Source organism: Gobio gobio, assembly GCF_949357685.1.
Source record: "Gobio gobio genome assembly, chromosome: 12".
NCBI classification, from domain to species: domain Eukaryota; kingdom Metazoa; phylum Chordata; class Actinopteri; order Cypriniformes; family Gobionidae; genus Gobio; species Gobio gobio.
Window position 1 is genome coordinate 20,284,203 of NC_137105.1, and position 22,183 is coordinate 20,306,385.

Consider the following 22,183-nt stretch of genomic DNA (forward strand, 5'->3'; position numbering starts at 1 on the left):
ATAGACAACACAGTATCTAATAATTGGGGTTATAGTTTGTTGTAACCCCAAAGAATGCAAGTACCACTAACAATTAAGAAACTCCATCTAAAAACAAAGGCAGCCCTCCACTATGATTGACAGCTTTCAGTCCTCCTCCAAAAACACAGGACATTGACCTCACACAGAGTAACACTTCTTTACAGTTGAGTAGCTCCACCCCCTGTTCTTAATGAGGGAGGGAAACATGATGAAGGAGATGGGGGTGGGAGGAAGACAGAAAGAGAGAAAGGCAATGGGACAGAAAGACAGGGAGATGGAAAGTGTAAAGGAGCAAGAGAATCCACCTGTCTTTAAGGAATGGTAACATAAGCAATGAGGTTTCTTTTGTCCCCGTCCTGCCATCAGCAGGGGTTATATGTGCATGCCTGAGGGGATTCGACGATTAACAAAGTGCCTTTGTCATGCTGCGGGACCGAACTGTAAGAGTTAGTTAGGCAGGGTAAAGACGAAGCCTTTTGTATTCACAGTTCACAGCAAGGGGCTAAGGCTACCCACAATCCCTCACTGAGATTAAGGATACAAGGACCTCTGCAAACAATAGTAACAGACCAAAATAACTTTGGCCTCTTTAAGCAGGGGTCTGATGGTCATCAAGGAAGTCAGTCATCCTGTATCTGCCCTGAGATGGCCGCTGGGGCCAGGATGAGCATGTTAATGATGGCAATATATGCTCTTGGATTGGAGTCTAAAACAATGCTTAACTCCGGACAAATGCTGGATAAAGCCAAGTACTCATTCACCATCATTAATCATCCTCTAGGAACTAGATGATGACTGTAATATTGAATTGGTGGCCTAGATTCTCCATCTAGGTTCCTGTGTAACACAATAACATTTTACATATCAGTCAGTATCGATAATTATCACAATAAATGTCACATCTTTCTTTCAAGTTTAAAGATTTTTGCTGCTGAGTGAAAGTTAACCAGACAATTGTGGTTTTAAACTACTATTTATTGTCAGAACATGACAAACACTCGCCAAACAGGAGAACATCTCACAAATCTGAGGTAGAATATTCTTCGGCACAGTTTGCAGTGCAGACTGCAATATTTATAATATTATGTGTTTTGTCTCTATACACATTTGACAGTAGCCTGAGTTGAGATGCTGATGTAAATTTGTGTTCATTCATTAACAAAAACAGTAACATCTATAAGTGTATTATAAGTGTATAAGTGTACATCTATATAAAGTCAGAATTGCGTGTATAAAGTCAGAATTGTGTGATAGTCAGATTTGAATTGTGTGATAGTCAGATTTGAATTGTGTGATATAAAGCCAGAATTGTGTGTATAAAGTCAGAATTGTGTGATAGTCAGATTTGAACTGTGTATAAAGTCAGAATTGTGTATATAAAGTCAGAATTGTGTGATAGTCAGATTTGAATTGTGTGATAGTCAGATTTGAATTGTGTGATATAAAGCCAGAATTGTGTGTATAAAGTCAGAATTGTGTGATAGTCAGATTTGAACTGTGTATAAAGTCAGAATTGTGTATATAAAGTCAGAATTGCGTGTATAAAGTCAGAATTGCGTGTATAAAGTCAGAATTGTGTGATAGTCAGATTTGAATTGTGTGATATAAAGCCAGAATTGTGTGTATAAAGTCAGAATTGTGTGTATAAAGTCAGAATTGTGTGATAGTCAGATTTGAACTGTGTGTATAAAGTCAGAATTGTGTGTATAAAGTCAGAATTGTGTGATATAAAGTCAGAATTGTGTGATAGTCAGAGTTGAATTGTGTGATATAAAGTCAGAATTGTGTGTATAAAGTCAGAATTATGTGTATAAAGTCAGAATTGTGTGTATAAAGTCAAAACAAGAGAAGGAAAAAAGGAAAAGAAGGGGGAAAAAAGAAAAAAAAATAGCCTTTTTGACAATGACTTGTCTTTAGAAATAGCCCCTATCTTTTTTTTTCTTTTCTTTTTTTTGTTTGTTCTGTTGTTGTTTTCTGTTTAGTTATTAACTTTTGTATTTTGACTACATTTGTAATTACATGTATGTGTATACTCTCTTTCCCCTACGAGAGTTTTGTATTTTGCTGTTTTTTGTTAATAAAAACAAAAACAAAAACAAAAAACAAAAACAGTAACATCTGTAAAATTGAAACAGCCTCATAGGGTAAAATTAAATATTCTGTTTGAGTTGGGACTCTAGGTTTATTCAAATTAACCATTGGTCATCCATAGTGTAATACATTTAGATTGTGATAACCATGGGTAAAACTTCACACGCATATAGCACCTCACTACCATGGTAAACTATATGGTTTCTATGGTAGTTGTCATGAAAAACAGTAGCCTTAATAAATTTAGTATAAATATAAATGCTATAGCTTAAAAAATACTTAATTTTTTCCATTACTCAATCATTAACATAATATCATAAAATTCGATATGAATATACCATGTTTCTGCCATAATACCATGGTGCAGTTCAGGGGCGGACTGGCCATCTGGGACAATGTACAATGTGGGCCGACAAGTTAGTGTTACTACAGTAAACCCATGGTCAATGATGGTGATTTGTAGATTGAAAAGCCTTCTAACTCGATTGTTTATGGCATTGTTTCTAGTATTTGTCAGTGCTGTTCAGAATGCCAGCGCTGTTTTATCTGGTTTAAACTAGTTTAAATCACAAAGACAACCGTGTTCTTCAAGTGAGTTCAAGTGCTTCTCACTGGATTTCACAGCGCTGTTTAGTGATCTCGTGAACGAGGCTCTAGTAAACTTGCGCTGCCGTTTGAGTCGAGCGGATAAATGGTAAGTGTTTTCAATATGTAATTGTATCATGGAAAATTATATTGTGCTAATTATCGTCATTGTTTTATCCCCCAGCCCAACTCAATAACACTTTATGGACAGTAGTTGGCTTTGACTATCTACATCAGTCTCTCAGATTCTCCAGGGTATCAATCTTCTATGATATTCTCATCGTTTCTTCCAACAATGCATTTTGGCTCCAATTTCCAACTCCCTCGAGAAATGAATATCTTTAAACATGTCTCATTATTCAGTGTCTGCTCCTGCCAGTTTCTGTCAGTCCCCTGAGAGGATACAGAAGAATTGACCAACCACTGGCCACAATGCTTGAGCTCGGCTTAGCGGAGATCTGTGAAACACCTGCTCAGCGTCTAATACTGTAACCCTACTTCATCCATGACAAGTGTCACAGAACAATACAAGATTCAGAGAAGGAAAGGAAGAAAAAGAATAGGGAAAAGAGAAGCAAGAGAGGAAAGAGAGAGTGTGTGAGTTTATACTTAAATGATATACTAAGACTGTTAATTCAGCAGGGCATGACAGGAGTGTGCTATCTATGGAGCATCTTGAGCTGTCACAATACATTAGCTCAGACCAGCGTGAGAGGGCAGAAACCATCGGCTCTACAATTACACTCGAGCAACCCAGGTCAACTTTAAAACTAAACTCTACAGACACTGAGCACATTTCTTGAGACGAAACCATTACGCCACAACATCCAATGCAGTTAATATTTTAAAATTAAATGTATATTTTAATATATTTGTTAAATAATATATGAAACAATGAAATTCAAACAGTCTAAAGAAAACATGAGTACTATTGTCTGTGCAAAAGTTATATTCTTCCTTTACTAATAGTTTGCTAGGGTCCTATGGGTGGTTACTAGGTGGATGCTTAATGGGCCACGTCAAAAGATAAGTCTGCATGAAACGAATATTCTCCTAATTTCTATTTTCTAAAGACGTTCATCAGACGTTTCTAAAGAAAAGTTTCTTTAGATCAAGGAAAGATCTGTCGCTACTTCCGTTTCATTGCGACTTTAATGAAAGTCTATGGGAATTTAATGTATTATCATTCACTCTACAGAAAACCAGGCATAACTTTTTGCTTTGAAAGTAATATGTATGGCTCAAGGTTTGTTCTTACTCTTTTTCCATAGTCACTATCATATCCATTTATCTCTAAACAGTATCCATCAAACAGTACGTCTAAAACCTCACTTAAAGCCTATTTTGTCCTTCTTAAAACCTGCATTATAAAGAATCCCCATCTTTTATATCACACCTTCTCCTCCCTCTTCAATCTGAAGCCCATTCACACTCATTCATTGTTCCCCTCTTCACCTCTCCGGTCCGTTTTGTCCCCTCCACTGGTTTCATCAGATAATAATTGACTCAGTGAGGTGATGGGGACGCTGTATCTGGGTCAGTTCTGTCCCCTCCATCAGAATCAGGAAAGATCAGTCAGCTGTTTCCTATTGTCATGAGTTCCCATGGGTCAGATCTCTTCTGTTTCTTATCATTCTACTGTATCTGAGCACCTGATATGACTCATTATAGACAATCAATACATGCTAACATATTTAAAGAGCCTATCTAGGCAACTAAACACTATGCATGATTAAAGACAGTTGGAAATGGGCTTAAACAGTTACACCATAAATACATCCCTATCCATCAGCCTCTCGCCTTTTGCACTTGACTTTTCCTGCACACTTCATACTATAACCTTTAGAGTCGCTCATTGATCGCATATATCGGTAAATCACGAATGGCCAACCGTCCATATGTGTGATGCTATGAAAGATCAATAAATGGCCTTCTGCGCGATACTGAGTGAATGAAGCTAACCTTATTAAGGACAGGAAGAGAAGGGGCCCCGAGGGGTCAAGCCAAAGATATTCAGTCACATCTCTAAAGGTCAAAGGTCACAAAGTCTTGACAGAACAATCTGTGTGCCGATTGGCTTGAACGCCTTGGACAAAAGCAGTCACACCAAAGATGATGACAGCGGACGCGGCATGTTCTGACACAAGCAAGCACAGCCGCTAAAAGCAACGCGGTGTTTGCAAAGACTTTTAAAAGTTCAAAAAAAGTGCTGCATAATCCGTTTGTACCTACATTTCTCAGAATATCTTCATGTTCCACATGAGAAAAAAAGTAATACAGGATTGGATGTGGATGAGCGCTCTTTAAATAACCTTTTCAATTCATATTTAGTGGTGTCAAGTTGTCATTTGACTGTTATTTGGACGTGTCCATTCATATCAAACTAAACTAGCTACTGAATTCTCTATAGTGACACTAACCAACCTATTACAACATTCAAAATCATACAAACATTGCCTAATACTCACTGGGAAAGCAAGATACAGAGTTCCTCTGGCAACAGGACTGAGAGCGTGGAAGTGTGTCCCCTTGTGATCCTTTACCCTCCGCTCTTAGCATTGGTTTAGGGGTCCACAGTGATTCGGGTCTCTGATGGACCTTTGAGGCCAGCAGTCTGCGTCTGATGCCACACTCGCTCCTGGTGCTGGGGGTCTGGGCAGGATCCAGGGCCGGAGACTGGAGCTGTGAGGGTGGAGTGTTGCCCATCTTGCAGGTGCAAAGGTTGGCATCCCGCTCTTGGAAGCAGCAGTCCACTACATGCACGATAGAGAGGTGCTGAGCCTATGTCAGCATGCTGAAGGATCCTCAGGCCCGGAGTTGTACTAGGGGCGGTCCTAGATTTGACCCCCTCCCTCTCACCCAATCCCTTCATCCGCCAATATCAGATCTGTCCCCTGCCCTCCTGCACTTCAATCCTGGGAGGGGGAGGGAGGCAGTGGGCGGGGCTTGTTCTTTGCAGCACATGAGGGACACTCGGTCGATCTCCTGAAGACAAACCCCTCTCCTCCTCTCCACACTCTTTTCTTTTAGTCTGCTTGAATGAAGCTGCTTGAATTGAATTGATTTGCGCAAACAAAAGCCGCAATCGGCAGAGTGTCAGATTACACACAGGGTTGCATATCCAAAACAAGAGAGCGAAAAAAAAAAGGAACTCACAATTTAGAAAGTTTCAAATGTTAGAGGGTCATAATTAAAACTGTATCAAGGTTAACAAAAAGAAAATATATGTATTTTATTTTTGCAAAATTTTTAATGTTCTTATATAGAACTGCTTAGTAAATATTAAGGGAACACTTTCCAATAAAGTCCCATTGGTTAATGCATTAACTAACAATGAGTGATACATTAATCTTTGTGAACATTAGTTAATAAAAATACAATTGTTCATTGTCAGTTCATGTTTGCTCTGATTATTCAATAATTTTGATATAAAATATTTGGTTTTATTGATGTATTAGTAATAAGTAACGTGGTTAACTAGTGTTTAACTAGTGTTTAACTAGTGCAAATGGAACCTAACTGTAAAGTGTTACTTATGAAAATGATATATTAAAAATAATATATAATACAATATAAAATAATAAAACAATATTCAAATTAAATATTAAAACAAGCAAAAAAAAAAAGCTCTCTACGATACATTAACTCACAGTTTAGAACATTTCAGATATTGGAGAACTGATGTTTCAAGCAATGCCGGTGAATCATGAATAAACTATAAAACATCATGTGTTCAGACAGTTTTTGGGGATCTGGTATTGGGTTCTGCGAGAGACCCCAATTGTGAAGTTATTGCTGATCTCTCCACCTCTCTGGATGCAAATAAGGGCGACCCATCATCCTCTTTGATGACCAGCGTTTTGGTCAGTGTGTTTGGCTCCTCTTGCTCATCTTGGGTTAATCTCTTAACCCAGATTATCAGACAGACACACACAGTCACACAGATGCCCTCATGTTACAGGTAATTACTCCTAAATGCGAAAGAACAAGCACCTTTGCCAACACAGAAACAGGTTGATGTCTATTGGCTTTAAGGTAAACGTCAAACACAGAGCTAGCGGTCCACTGAATTACATTCCAGATTTAGTTCTAAAAGTCGAAATTGCACATTAAACCACAAGATCCTTACCAAAGCGATATTCTCTCTTAAAACAGAAGCATAACTTTAAATTTAAAAATAAATAATTCCCTTTAAAAAAACAAAAAACAGCAATTTCCTTATTCAAGTTACATTCCCAGTAAGAGACTCAGCAGAAAACCTGGCCAAGAAAAACTCTAATCATACTTTCTGTACTATCAGATTCAAAAGTGATTGAGTTCACTGCTATACTATGAGTGTTGTTTGATATGAGCGTTTAATCACGTGTGCTAATCTAAATACAATCTGATTAAAGTGAATTGTGTTGGGTGCTGCTAACCTGCTGAGATGGCAAATTGCGTAGCTCTGGCAATCACAGTTTAGTGAACAGGACTGTTTACAAAGAGAGAAACAGCGCCCTCTAGCTGTGAATGGGATAATAAACTGCATTTCGGTTGGACAAGAACAACCGGGTGAACCATTCAAGTATTAATATACACACCATATTGCAAAACTTAGCCTAATATCCCACATACCCCACCCTCATTCCTCTTTCTGTCACAACAAAAGCTTGAGATCTACAGAAATCCAAAGAAAACATCAGACGTTCTTCAGAACCCATGTGATACTGGAGAAGTATTTGACTGTCATGTGGCGTCTGAAGTAACATAGCACTTTTATATGCCAGTACTCAGAATGCTGTAAAATGACCAGCAAGGAATGTGGCAGAGAGTAAGCGTGAGAACTCCTCATGGGGGTCAAAGTAGGCGTCAACCTCTCATTTACCAGAAGCACAGGTGTGTGTAGTATAACAGGATCGAGGAGGTCATGGAGGGTAGCAACTAAAACAGAATCAAGGTTAACAAGAAGTTGCCAAGAAAACAACAACAACAACACATTGCAACTCAGTGTTTTAGTTCGGCAACCTTTTTTAATGTTCTTATATAGGAAGATCTAATTAATATTATTGAAAAATACAATTTTAAAGAATGTAAAATAAGAACAATAAATAATACAAAATATGAAATATGAACTAAAATATAATGAAGAAACTATTTTAACTAAAATAAAAATAAAAACACGAGTTTACAAAAGAACAAAAACTAAACTGATACTATAAATGTGAACAAAATTCTGAATGAAAACGTCAATTTTCCAAAGCCTGATTTTGAGAGTACTATTGTATTTAATCAAACAGAACCACCCGATTAGACAAGAAGCCTACAAATACACATCTGATAAGGTTCCCTGTCATCATAGGCAGATGGACAATTTAATAGAAAAATAAATAAAACTCGTCATTAGCAAGAGATACAAACAAAACACTACTAATAAAAAAGGAATTAAAAATTTTAAATGAATACTTAAAACTAAATCGAAACTGAAACATCCAAATAAAACAAGAAACGTGTTAAATATTCTTTTGCAATATTCTAAGTGCATGTGACTGTTTATAAAGTTGTTTTGCTGCACATGGCTGCTATAATTGCCTTCCATGTCTTAGCACTAGTTTATATATAGGCTATGTAGGTCTTCCATGCATAGCTACAGCGTCTCATTTGTATATCTAAACAATGTGCAACTCACACACATGGCTGAAGTTCACCCCTGTTAAACAAATAAACTCTCTACACACGCATCCTCATAGACGCATCATCAGTATGAGCACTACATCTGGTTTAACTGGCTTAGATCAGAAATGTACATTTCCAAATCAGATTTCTGTTCCTTCATTTTGCAGTAAAATAGAAAGCCAAAAATCAATTTAGTAAATTAATCTCGTCGGACCACTTCAAACTTCAAAAAAGAAAAGAAAAAAAGAAATCCAGTACATTGGCATGGAGGCAGCATCTTGGTCAAATCAAAGCTTATGCAATAAATAATGTGTCTTTCTCTAATAAGGCAGATTTACTGCTTGATCTGCTCTTCCAGCTGAACATTCACTCATCGTTAAAAGTCTGCAGAAGTAGGGCAACATCTAGGTGAAGGAGTTCAGAAATCTATTTATTGTTGCATGCCAGAAAAACATTTTGAAAAAACATCAATATTATCCAATGGTTGATCAAATGTAAAAATAAATAAATAAATAATAATTTAAAAAGGTAAAAATTATAATTGAGTTGCAGTCTGATATATATCCCTCTACTTAATAATTACAAATATTTTGATATATGCTTAATCCTTTTAATCTAGTGGTCATGACTAAATTAATAAAAATAAAAAAAAATTCAAACTAATTATTTGATTTGAAAAAGCTTAATTTAATTAATAATAACATACAAAAGTATTCCTCGATTTGTTTTTGTTTTAGGTGACAGCAGACGCGGCAATTCAAAAGGGTAGTTTGCCAAAAAACGATCTACTACTGCTTTAAAAAAAATGTACATTTAACTTCAGTACTGAAAATATCATAGAGAGGGAGAAAGAAAAAGCAAAAAGAGTGCCAGTGAGGTATCTGGGCGAACACACTGTTGATGTCCACTGCACATGGGCCTGCACTATGCCACGACACATGTCTGCAGCAACTGTGCCTTCAACAGCTGACTAGCACACAACTTTTTTTCAAATTTGAAGCATATTCATTCACACAGATTCATCCACTCCAGCAAACAACAAAACCATAAACAACATGTAATTCAATTCTATAATATACTGCAATATGTATCAACATGAAAATAAAAAGGGGCAAATTGTTACAGAAAAAGGAAAGGAAAAGGGACAAACAAAGGAAACAGAAATAGAGGAAATCCCAAAGCAAGAAGAGATTTTTCCAACCACAAAGACCCTCCTTCCTCTTTAACATCAAGAAAAGATTCCCCTACTGTCAGTCTTCTCTCTCAAACACACACACACACACACACACACACACACACACACACACACACACACACACACACACACACACACACGTGGACACATACAACAAAAGACAGCATGCATACAGACACACATACAAACGTCCCACCTTCTAGGCATGACATGGCTCTGGCTCTATGTCCATTAGAGATTCCTGGAGATGTCAATCCCACACCCGCGAGCGAGCCCATATCCAGATACACACGCAGGCCTGCTCACGGGGAACATATGCAAACTCACTGACACTCCCTCTCTGTCATTCTCTCTCCAGCTCGCTCGGTCTCACACCACAAACACTCCCCCTTTCCCGTCATCTCTTCCTTGTTTATCTCTCTCCCTTTGCCTTGTTCTCGTTCTAGACATGCACGAACACATTTGGGCACATTGTTGTTTAAAAAAACTAACCGCAACTGTTGCGCCACATCTGAACATGTGCCCCGACGATAATATGTGAAAAGCAGTCAAATGAGTACTATGTCTGCAAATGCACTATTTAGGATGAGGTATTGACACAGATATCACAAATCCAGTTGATTCGGATTCACAAGCTATGGATCCGATTTGTTTTAAATAAATTACTATCATATTAAAGGTTACAATTAACAACAAAGTCCAAACTACTAAATTCAATTGCTCTTTTTTTTTATAATACACTGTCGAATCAAGTTGTATACAAACATTTAAATTGTACATAAGGCAGTTTTAATATCAACTTCTTAAAATGATACATTAAGTTTCTACTCCAATTTATTGTTGAAATATAAACATTTAAATGCTGGCTGTTTTTTTTTTTTAGCAAGCTGCTCTTTGAATGGCTTTCCTGAGGTAAATATAATGTTACATGACACACTTGTTTACAAGCTTTTTTATTGACATCTTTTCGCAGTTGAAACACTGAGCGATTACATGAAACATTTAAGTAAATTGTTCAGCAAGTTTCTTTCACCATCCCTTCTGAGGTTCATGTTTTTTTGTGTTATTATAACTAGTAAAGAGGAAGAGATGATTGATCGGTTTACATGCGCTTCACGTTGCTTGAACTGATTGTGGTCTGTCACGCTACATTGAAGAATACCAAAGTGACATTAGACTATGAAAGATGAGACTTTTTTTCTTATCAGAAGCATGATTAGAATCACTATTATTGGATGGGAGTTGTAATAATGTTTAGTGAAGCTTTATTCACGCATCAACAGATTAACAGCACAGACTAAAAGATCCATCTTGGGGTTTTAGAATTGATATCAGATCATTCAAATGAGAAATACTGTCAACCCAGCCCCAGCAGTATTCATAGAACAGTATGCAAAAAGATACCCAGATGACCTATAGGTCATACTACTTTTTAAGCATGTATCCAATAGACATTTTACCGTCCTTATGAGGTCATTAGAGAGAAAAGTTTGGGACACAATTTAGCTTGCACAATAATTATTTATGTCCTGTTAAAAGCAAATACAAACACTCTAGAGCGCAGTTTCAGTTACACACACTCACACAAGCATGGCGTGTTCATTTGTCAATGTTTTCGGACAGTCAGCAGTCCCAGGACAGAGGCTTACCCCCTTTTTGAACTGTGCTCTGATGGACCACAATCACTTAATCCCTCATAACACTGTGTTGCTGTGTTATCAAACCCAGCAACAGCTTAACAGCTGTCCCGGCTAGCCATTTCAGCATCAACCCCCTTCACAGACAGTCCTGTTTGTTTGCGATTGTGTGCCAAATACATGTGGTTTTATGGAGATCTTTCGCTGCTCTAAGCTATGTGCTTACATGCCTATGTGCATGTACCACAATCAGCTTATATCAACATTTATGGATGGATGTAGCTTAGATTCTGGACATTATAAGGTATCTATCACTATCATCATTAAGAAGAGCAGAGGGGCCAAAAGGAAACGGCATCAGGTGGACTCAAAGCAAATTATTGAGCACTGAAATGGTACCAATAAGGGTTCATTGATTTCCAATGGAAGAGTCAGAATGACCTAGACACAGAACAGATAAAACAAAACAAAACAAAGCTAACATGGTTTGGGACAGAGACAACTGATGGGAGTCTCTTTCGGATAAAACGAAGAAAAAAAAAAAAAAGAATGTTCAATTGCATTTAGAATTAAATGTATACACAAGGTTTAGTTGAAGCTCCTCTCCAATGCTAAGAATTAGCAGTACAAAGACTAATGGTGAAATCTGCTAATGAGCTAAATAGTGACAAACCCTGACAGTGATCTAAACCACATTATCTTGGTAGGTGACAACAACAGAGTACTTTGGCAAGAGGAAAAATCAATGCTCACTAAAAGCCCAAACAGTTCAAATAAGTCCTACAGGCATGAATGAACTGTTTGTATGTGTTTCTGTGGAACTGTAACAGGCCATAAATAAATAAATGTCATGTCACTGTCATGATCTTCATGCATGCATGTCATATTTTGGTACCTTATTCAATTACATGCTCTATGAATCTTTGTATTGGTGTGTGCCAGTAGCCCACAGGATACACCTTAGTGTAAAAGACTGGATCAACATTATCAAAACATGTTATACTGAGATTAACACTGCAACACTACTGAATAAAGTCAGGTGGGTTGTATTTAAGAGTATGCCACATTTAAAAAGAAACCAGCTAGTCTACAATAATGCAACAAGCTAACAAAAACTTTTTTTAAGAGAAGAAATGTACAATTATTACAAAACAAATGTTTTATGACGAAACAGCAATTTTTGCACCATATTAAAAGGTAATGAGTCAACCCAACTCGGATATTTAGTTATCAAAATTATTTCCAAAATTCCTAATTACATTTTGAGGGGCGGTTCAAGTCTGCAAGTTATTTTATGATAATTCCAATAGTACGTGAAGAGCAAAAGTGGGCTGAGGAAGGAGCACAATTACAAAATAATCTTGCTGTATGTTTAGCTGGCTCTTATTTATCTTCCTAAACAAAAGATAAAAAGGAACATCTAAAATGCATCTATTGCTTTAGATCAGGGGTTTTCAAACTTCAGGACCCCCAAATATGATGAATCTTTTATGAGGGACCCCCTTCCTAATCTATATATTTTTATGTATGAAAAAACATTCAAACTGTTAGAATGAAGAAGAACATTTTCAATTAAAAATTATTTATATAAGTAACTTTCACAATAAATGTATGTAAGGAGCATACGTACTGCGTTAAGAATACTGCTTTACAACCCAGTGAGCAAGATAAAGGGGACTATAGTGAGAAAAACTCACTAGAAAGATACAAAGCAAACATATACAATTCTGGAAAGTATATATACGGCAAGAAAGGAGAGAAACATTTAGAAATTAAACAGCTAGAATGTTTGGTAGACTTTATCCATTTTTGCTTTGTCTTTTAATTCTCTGAACTTTTCTGGGGACCCCTTAGAACCATCTGGAGGACCCCTGCCAGTTTGAAAACTCCTGCTTTAGATAAAATCATTTGCCAAATGGGTAAATGCTTAATACTGACACCTAGTGGCGTGCCATCACACAAATGTAAAAGTTTTCAGTTACCAATGCCATTGCAGAAAAAAAAAAAAACGTATTTGAAGGAGTATTAAACAACTTATTTGAGTAAGAATTACTGTCATTTAGTCTAAGACTCATGATTATAAGAGACTGAAGTTCACTTACCTGAGTGTCACAAAGAGCAGCACATCACAAACAGCACATAAAGAACAGAGAGAGAAAGAAAAAAGAGTTAGATTTAAATTCTGTAGAAGTCCAATGCAGTCATCAAAGGCATCTTTTATTAATAAATGAGTGACATTCACATAATCAAATTAATAATCTTAGTTCGACAGATAAAAGGCTTGTGTGATGTTTCTTCAGGTTGATACACCTGAAGAAATGTTCTAGTTGTCATTTCTATGGCAGTTATGTCAGCGTTTCCTCCACTGCTGAATCGCCGACTGAATCGCAATAAAACATATTTTTACTAAGTTGTAAATGAGTTTGCACTCAAAACGAACGTTAGAAGATAAAAAGATTGCGTACCACAAAATGATGTCAAGAAACACATGCGCACCAAACAAACACACAACATGACCAACGTAATCCGATTCACAAAAATAGTTGAAAAAGTATTCAACTTGAAGTGGCGCTGCGCAGCCCCTATCAAGTCGAACATACATACCTAGTGACTCTTACGAGCCGGATCTTTAATGAATCGTTCAAAGACTCGCACACACTCACAGGCCCTGTCCCAAATGGCACCCTAAACTAGGGCTGCACGATATGAGGAAAAGCTGCGATGTGCGATAACATTGTTTAATATTGCGATGACGATATGACTTGCGATAAATATTCAAATGTGAATATAGCTATACCCTACTGTTCCCATGTCTTAGTGCTTTAATAGGTCGTGTTCAGTGTTGGCAGTAACGGAATACATGTATTCAAACAGCATTTCATATTAAAGAAAAAAAGAGAATGGAGAACGAAATATAACACGGCAGTGCAACTGTGCAGTGGCGCGGTGGCGGATACACACGCACGCACGCCTAGGCCAATATATATTTTTAGCCTATATTATATATATAAATTCGTTATATATTCGTTAAATATATTATTCGTTTATATTTTTTATTTTCAAAATGTAGGCTATTTAATTGAGATTGAGGTGTGTATATATATATATATATATATATATATATATATATATATATATATATATATATATATATATATATATATATATATATATATATATATATATATATATATATATATTAATTAAATAGCCTACATTTTGAAAATAAAAATTATAAGGCTCAAGCATGCGTGTTTATTTTAGTAGGCCTACTTCCGTCAGTGAAACATAGCCTACTACAGCCTGTAAAACATTTAAATAAATATCTGTAAATAATCGAAATATAAATAATATAAGTTAAATATTAGTTAAAGAAAAAAATCGTTTATATTTCCCCACAGACGTGCGTCATAGGCTATGCCTTTGCGCTGAAAGGGATGACACGAGCAGGAAAGAAACATCGTTTTCTAATATCTTCATGTTTTCTTCTGATGTTCCAAAACTGATAGGCTACTTGTAGTAAAATGTGAAGAACGAAATTATCTTCCACAGGGTCAAGAACGGCTTTGTTTGATTATGCGCTGTGAGAGAAAGCGAAACTAAAAATCTCCTGCGTGTATGAAATGCGCTATACAAAAAATCTCACAAAACCAAGTCTAATAGCAGCACAAACTGTGTTACATAAAGTAAAGTTTGAAGTAAAATGTATCTGTCCTACCTTTTCTACTTTACCAGTAAATGATGCGAATAGCCTACTCCTAAATACATCAAACAAGGAAGAAATGTTTAATCCCCTGTCAGAGACGTAAATGAGGATTTGGGAAAATAAATAAGAGATTCCATGTCCAGTAGAATAAAATGGAGTAAGACTATTGTTAAATTCGGGGAAAATCGTGTGACCAGATATAGCAAAACGCAAGCAAACTTAAATTTGGCTCACCACATAAAGCCTCGATCGGCATGAATCCATAGGCCTATGTTTCCATGGCTGTGATGTAACATTTAACTGCGAACCTATTATTTATTTTGTATATAAAACTTTGTGCTTCACTCGTGTCATAATATTCACGTAAACAGCTTCACATACAAAAAAAAAAAAAAGTATTTTGGCCGACCACAGCAGGTGCTCCTGCTTAGTTGACGTGCAACGGCTCTTGGGCTAGTAAATCAGCGCATAATGTTCTCCTATGCGCTGATTTACTAGCCCAAGAGCCGTTGGCCCCGTTTGACGTTAGCTAAATATTTTATAATATATGTTTAGTAAGCAGGATTTGATGGCCGCATTCCTACACTTATAAAATGCAATTCAATGTGGAAGTAATCCAAGTATTCATAATACGTTACTCAGATTGGCGCATGTAATAAAATGTATTCCCTTATTCATCGTGTCAGGCTGTCTGTTGCGATGTGTTCATCGCGCGAGTTCATATCGCGATGACGATGAAAATTCGATGTATCGTTCAGCCCTACCCTAAACCCTCACAGTCTTCCTCTAAGGCCCTGTTCCAAATGGCACACTTCATGTGCACTTTCGGTCTTGTGGACTTACAATGGCCGTGGCGTGCGAGTGTCCGTTAAGTCCACGAGACCGCAGGGTGTCCCATTTGACATTTTAGGTCTCAGAAGTGTGATCGCGAGTTACGCAACTCAGAGGAAGACCGTGAGGGTTTAGGGTGCCATTTTAGAAAGGGCCTGAGTCCGCACTTTCACAACGAAATGCCGCTTTGACTGCCGGGAAGAAGTCCGCTGCTTAACCCACCAGTGCGGCCTCGGCAGCAGTGTGCATCGAGGGTGCATAACAACCTCAAAGGGGGCGCTCGCGAGCACCCTTCTGAGACCTAAAATGACAAATGGGACACCCTGTGGTCTCGTGAACGAAAGTGCAAATGAAGTGTGCCATTTGGGACAGGGCCACAGAATCCATTAGTGGAAATCAATTGAATCATTTTTTGTGTACTGAAAGCTCATGAAAAGCAACTCAGTTTTATTTTCTCATAGCCTAGAAATCTAGACGCACCCTAGCGGCAGAAAATTAATTTTGCCGCAAGTGTAGTCTAGCAACTCTCGGTAGACCTGAGAGCTGGAAAAAAAACTCTGGTCAGGCCAATCACAGCGTGTGTAGAGTCGGTGGGCGGGCTTAACATAATGCCGGCACGTCACGGCAGAGTTGCTGCGGTTCTGCATGCTACTCGTAAACACAGAAGCTGGCGAACAGCGGTCTTTTGAATTGGCTTTGGCGCGACTCTGGAAGACTTGGAGTTAAGCTTTTATTTGAGAAAAGAACAAAGAACGGCACTGAAGTCATTCTTAAGAAAAGAAGATATGTTCGAAGTTTTGCCGACCGAATACAGCGTCTATAAACTAACGTTAGCTCGGCTTCACCTTCTTCTTTGCTCTGGTTGGTTGTGGCGGTCATGGCGCTATCCAATTGCATGCAGAGGGAATTTGAAAGACAACCATTTATCCCGCCCCTCGGATTGAGCCCTGTCAATGGTGAGTTTGGCTTGTCAGGCTAATTTTCTTATGCGCACAAAAAAACGTTATATACAAAATATTAATGTCCAACGCGCATTTACGAGAGCACCATGATGCATGCGTGTTGTGCTGACAGGAGAGCAGATGTTGGTTGAACGCACGATGGAGAATCCAGATGGGTCGGAATTTTGATTTTTCCCACCCCGTTCTTAGAAACAATGTCTGGAACACCACTCAAAGTCGGACATTCGACCTGTGAACTCGGGGTACATCGATACTTTTTCTTTTTTAATTGAACATATATAAAAGCAAATACACAGTTTTACAATTTAACAAAAAAATTGAATTATAAATAGCTGACAGAGAAGCAGTAAATAGAACAAAGACAAAAACAAAACAAACAAACAAAACATTGAGGGGTAACATTGAACACATGAATATTATTCTTTGTGCACAGCATAAATTACTTTAAAGCTTTGACATTGTTGGAAGAAGAGATAGTACCCAAATAACATTTCAGGTCTTTACCTAAAATAATCAGATGAGGTTTAACAGACAAAAAATTGCACTTATGTATAAAAAACTTGGCTAGAAAAATTCTGACTGGTTGAGTGGTACTACTAACCCTCTGCGCCGTCATGTTTCTGCACCTGTACCGCCACTGTCAATCACGAAATGAGAACCGATCTCACGGAGAGAATTATCTTAGAAATTATTACATAATATCTGGATTAACCATGCTTTTATATCGTTATACAGACAGATTACAGATTACTGAGGCATTTCCACATGAATCTCCTAATAACAGCCTAATATAGATCTCTTACCTAACTTAATTCAAAAACTATCTTTTATTTTACTGTACAATAAATCATTTTACAATACAATTAAATAAATGTATTCTTTATATACTTAATATTAATAAAGTGAGCGAATATTTGAGTCAAAATGCATATTTATAATTCAAACAAAATGCAAAATGCTTAATCCAGTGTGCATGAAAATCCCTTGGGAGACAGATGGGTAAATAGATGCCAGTTGTGCACTGGTTTGTGAATCTATTGAGTGAACCAATCCCACACAACATCAACCATTTCAACAAAATCAACACAATTAATCCACAGGCAGCAAAAGCAGAGATTGCGTCCCAAGACTGTCGGACTGAGACATTTGTCTCCAGCAGACATGTGAGCCTGTCCCAAGAACAATCAGGACAGCCACACAAACAATCAGTCAATTCATTGCCATAGTAACCGGCAAAAACATCCTGACACCGGGCAACCCGTACTCTGAAATTATAGGTCAACTACAAGGGCCTGACAGCCCAAAATTATAGGATGCATTTAAATAAAGAGCGCAGGAGCAGCAGTTAGAGCAGTTTAATTAGGCTTGCATGTACCAGCGTAGGTGCCAAAAGAATAAATATACGTTTTAAATTTAGAAGCTTGTACTCTTGTTAACATCAGGATTTTAATATAGACTTGAAATTTAGGGTCTTTTGGAGAAATGTCCAGTATTGTTTTCTGCTATGGAAAAGGAGTGTCTTTCCTGCCTCAGGGTGTGCATGTGAATGTGCACGCATATGTGCATGTCATGAGTTGCCATTAAATCAGAAGTACGGAATACTGCAGCATTTATCCACGCACCTCATTATTCGTTATTTATTCTTGCCCTCGTAATCTTTAATCAAAATAGCTTCCCTCCTTCTTGCAACAGCACCTCTTTTCTGATGTGTTTTCGGCACGAGGGTGGGACAACCTGTCACTCCGATGAGATTGCTATAGACCTTATTCACAGCAGCGCCATCTTTGATTTTTAACAGGAAAGAAAGCGAGGCTGTGAGGAATTGACATATATTTCTTCAGTGGGTTGTACGGTTATTTCATGTGTTTTTGGATTGTTCTGTGGACGAAACACTGCAAAAATATCTTTCTAAGAAATTTCACGCGGTTTTGTTAACAAATGTTGCATTTAGACATGCTGACAACACAGCAATGATGACAGTCAAGAGAAGAAAATGATCTGAAGTTCATGATGGTGCGCTTGATTAACCGCTCTCGTGTGACGCTCTATAAATGTAGAACACGTCACCTCTAAGCGGCTGTTCTTACAGAATGCGATATTGCGTTGATAAAAAACAAACAAGACGCAGACAGTGGAATGGGAAAAAAACAAAAATATTAGATGCAAGTTGAGATTTCTTCTAACTTGAGGCAGCCAACAGCCAAACACAAACACATGCTATATGTTTGATATTTCATGTTTTCGCAATGGTGACAGGCTGAAAGGTGTGATATTTTCTATTTTAACAAAAAATTAGCTGTTAATAATAACCTATTGCTGGTGTTATTTATTGCTATTACTTTTTGGCTAAGAAATATTTAGCATTTTTCTTATAGTATATGTTTAGATATGTTTGTACAATGTTTGCCTTCCTATATTTTGTGCATATTTTCTGCAAAGATATTTAACAAATAACAAGTCATTTGTTTTACATTTACACCATGATGATCACTTCAGGTTAATGAAGAGAATAAGAGAATGTTACCTGGATCATATTGTAGTTACGTTTTCAAGTTGACTAGTTCACTAATTGTGAATCGTTGAATTGTTCTGAAAAAATGTATTTATTGTTTTTGCCATATCGCCCAGCCTTAGGCAAACAAGAACATTCCAACAACCCAATCAATTCCCGATGGACAAAATCAAGTCCCGTCATACATTTTTACTTGTTCAAGAAGCCATTTCACACGGATATACATCACAATAGGGAAGAAAAAACTATTGAAACTTACATTTCATGCCGAGTTTAAATGTAATATACATGCATATTATAGAAAAAGGGCACAAGGAAGCCTTTTTTTTCAGTAAATAAAAAAACAAAACACATTTAAATTAATTGGAGATGCACCGATTGCAATTTTCTTGGCCGTTTTCCGATTTTCCAATTCCAAGTGTGCCCTGCCGATATCGATTTTTTTTTCCTTGTTCATATATACAAATAAAAATCTACTTTTCTTCAATGCATAATTTTATTTTCATAATAAAAACACAAGAAAACTAAATTTTAAACAAGTGGGCGAGAGAAGGCAGGTGTGTGTCACGGAGAGAAGAGAGCAAGAATGTTCAGCTGATGTTATTGCCTGTGCCACTGGCAACAAAATGGATCGGCTCGTAATCGGAAAGACGTGAAGACGGACAGGTCCGAGCATGGGGGAAACATGGGGGAAATCGGCTGGTCAATCGTGCATCTCTAAAACTAATTTATAAGGTATACAATATGTATCTTTTAAGATACACTGGTCATCATGTTTTAATTAACTTTTTTCTCTTTTTGTTTTTTATATTCATTTGGCGCAGTGTGTATATATTAATATGACTTCATAAAAATGACATGCGTAATCAATATAAAATATTTTGTAAAATACTGTTTAAAATGCTTTTAATAGAGTACAACATCTCACAATGCTGAAACACATCTATGAGTGCTTAACATATCATGCCAATTGCTGAAAAGGGAGTGTCATTTGATCGATAAAATCGATTTACACAAATCGATTCACAACTCTGTACCAGTCTACTATGAATGCACCAGGTATTTGTACACCCACATTGATAAAGCTTCACTATGCTCATGCTGGAACAAAAATGAATAGGCAAATCTGTTCTGTGAAAAGTCATGTCAAACAGAGCGTGGGAGTCAACAGAGTCAGCCGAGACAGCGGAGGAAAGACTAGTCACCCCTACAGTAACTTTACTCTACCCTGATAGAATATCTCATTAGAAACAGCATAGAGTTACAGATCCACTCCAAAACCACCCCCACACACACACACACACACACACACACACTCACTCACTCAAACAGGTCAACCAATAAACAAAAAGTCTATAGGGATCCCAGGGTGGAGTTTCTGCTTTCATGCAGGAGTGGCAGATTTTTCATTTGATTTGCAAAGCAAAGTATGTGCCACTGGACATTTGGGCCAACACAAAGAGATATGCATAAGATTGATGTGGTTCTTTCCATTGTCTTTTGATAATCAGTTTCACCCTAGAAAGATTCAAACTTTTTTTGTTTTCTTACAACATACAAACAAATATTCACAATTCTCAGCTAAAAACACTGGAATCCAAGAAATGTTTGCTCTACTTACCTCAGCTTTCATGCAGATGTTACTTTAATTTAAAAGGTAATTCAAAATAAATAAATAAAATGTAATTCAGTCCATTAATTGAAAGAGCATTATTAAGACATTCAGTATAAGGGGCGAACAGCTGGTCTGACGGAGTGAATACAGCAGGCACAACTTTCCCCTGGTGTCTGTGCGCACACAGTTGACATTGGCTCTTACGCCCATATCGCCACCAGTCGGTGACATCACCCATTTACGCAGGCGCATCTTAAGTCGCTACATCCGTTTTTCTAGCACTCTCTTCCCATTTCTGAACTCTCCAGTCCAGCCCTACAGCCCTCACTTAACCTGTCGATAAGGAAGACGTGTTAACGGCTCAAACAAAGACAAAGCCGCAATAAAAAAAGACAGTGACCTAATTTCTCTCTCCTTGTAAACTACTTACTCTCTCACTTCCTGCAAGAACAATACATCCAAAGACAATAGAGGAATCTTTTAGCTGTTAAACCCGACATCGCATGGAGCAATTTAATAACTAGTTTACTATATACAAACTTCTACATACAGTTGGAGGAATATATCTGAATGAACCTTTTAAGCTTCAAGTATATTTTAAAAAGGACATGAAGTGTATACTGTGCTTATCTAAATAAAAAAATGCAATTAATATGTTTATTTTAATATATTTACTATAAATCTATTTAATATTTTAAAATAAATAAACTTAAATAAATAAATGAACAATTTCTTTCGCAACATCTCATCTTAACATTCTCAGTCCTGCAATTCCAAATAAAAATGGCATGCATTAATGCATTTAAAAGCATTTAAAACTTAAATATTTAATAATTATTATCCATGTAGTTATGACTTAATTAATATAGAGACTACTATTTTAAAATGGAATAAAAAAAGGTGATTAAAACCATAAAAACGATCTAAAATAACACTTTCTTTATATATTACCGAACATTTTCGCATCAATGTTTTCAACATTGATTATAATAAGATATATAATAATTCTTGAACATATTCAAATGAATTCTGAAGGATCATGCGACACTGAAGACTAGTGCAGTGGCTGCAAAAATTCTGTTAAAAATTACACTTTAATTAAAATATATCAAAATAAATGGTTATGTTTAAATTGTAATAATATTTCACAATATTACTGTTTTTACTTCTTTCAAAAACACCCCCACATTTTGTACCTTAGTCCACTAACTTTACATGACATTAAAGAGGAGACCTCAGGAGCCTTTCAGAATTCTGACCACACCAAGTACACACGGCGTGTATCCTCACCTGTGTAGTGCTGGGGTTCATACACCCAGTCATCTTCATCTTCATCCACTCCATGTGGAGTGTGGGAGTGTCTATGGAGGTTGTTC

The 22,183-nt window shown here is 37.0% G+C and overlaps 1 protein-coding gene across 2 annotated transcripts in view; it reads right to left on the reverse strand.

The window, feature by feature from the left end:
- nhsl1b (NHS-like 1b) overlaps nt 1-22,183 on the reverse strand; it is a 130,643-nt gene that overhangs the window by 40,047 nt on the left and 68,413 nt on the right. The window contains exon 1 of one of the 2 annotated variants that reach the window (XM_079830989.1): nt 9,741-11,338. The exons of the other annotated variant lie outside the window; for it this stretch is intronic. Coding sequence (XP_079687115.1) covers nt 9,741-9,822 — 82 coding nt within the window. The 5' untranslated portion in view covers nt 9,823-11,338. Of the gene's footprint in view, nt 1-9,740; nt 11,339-22,183 lie in introns of those variants that run through there. 2 annotated transcript variants of the gene reach the window in all.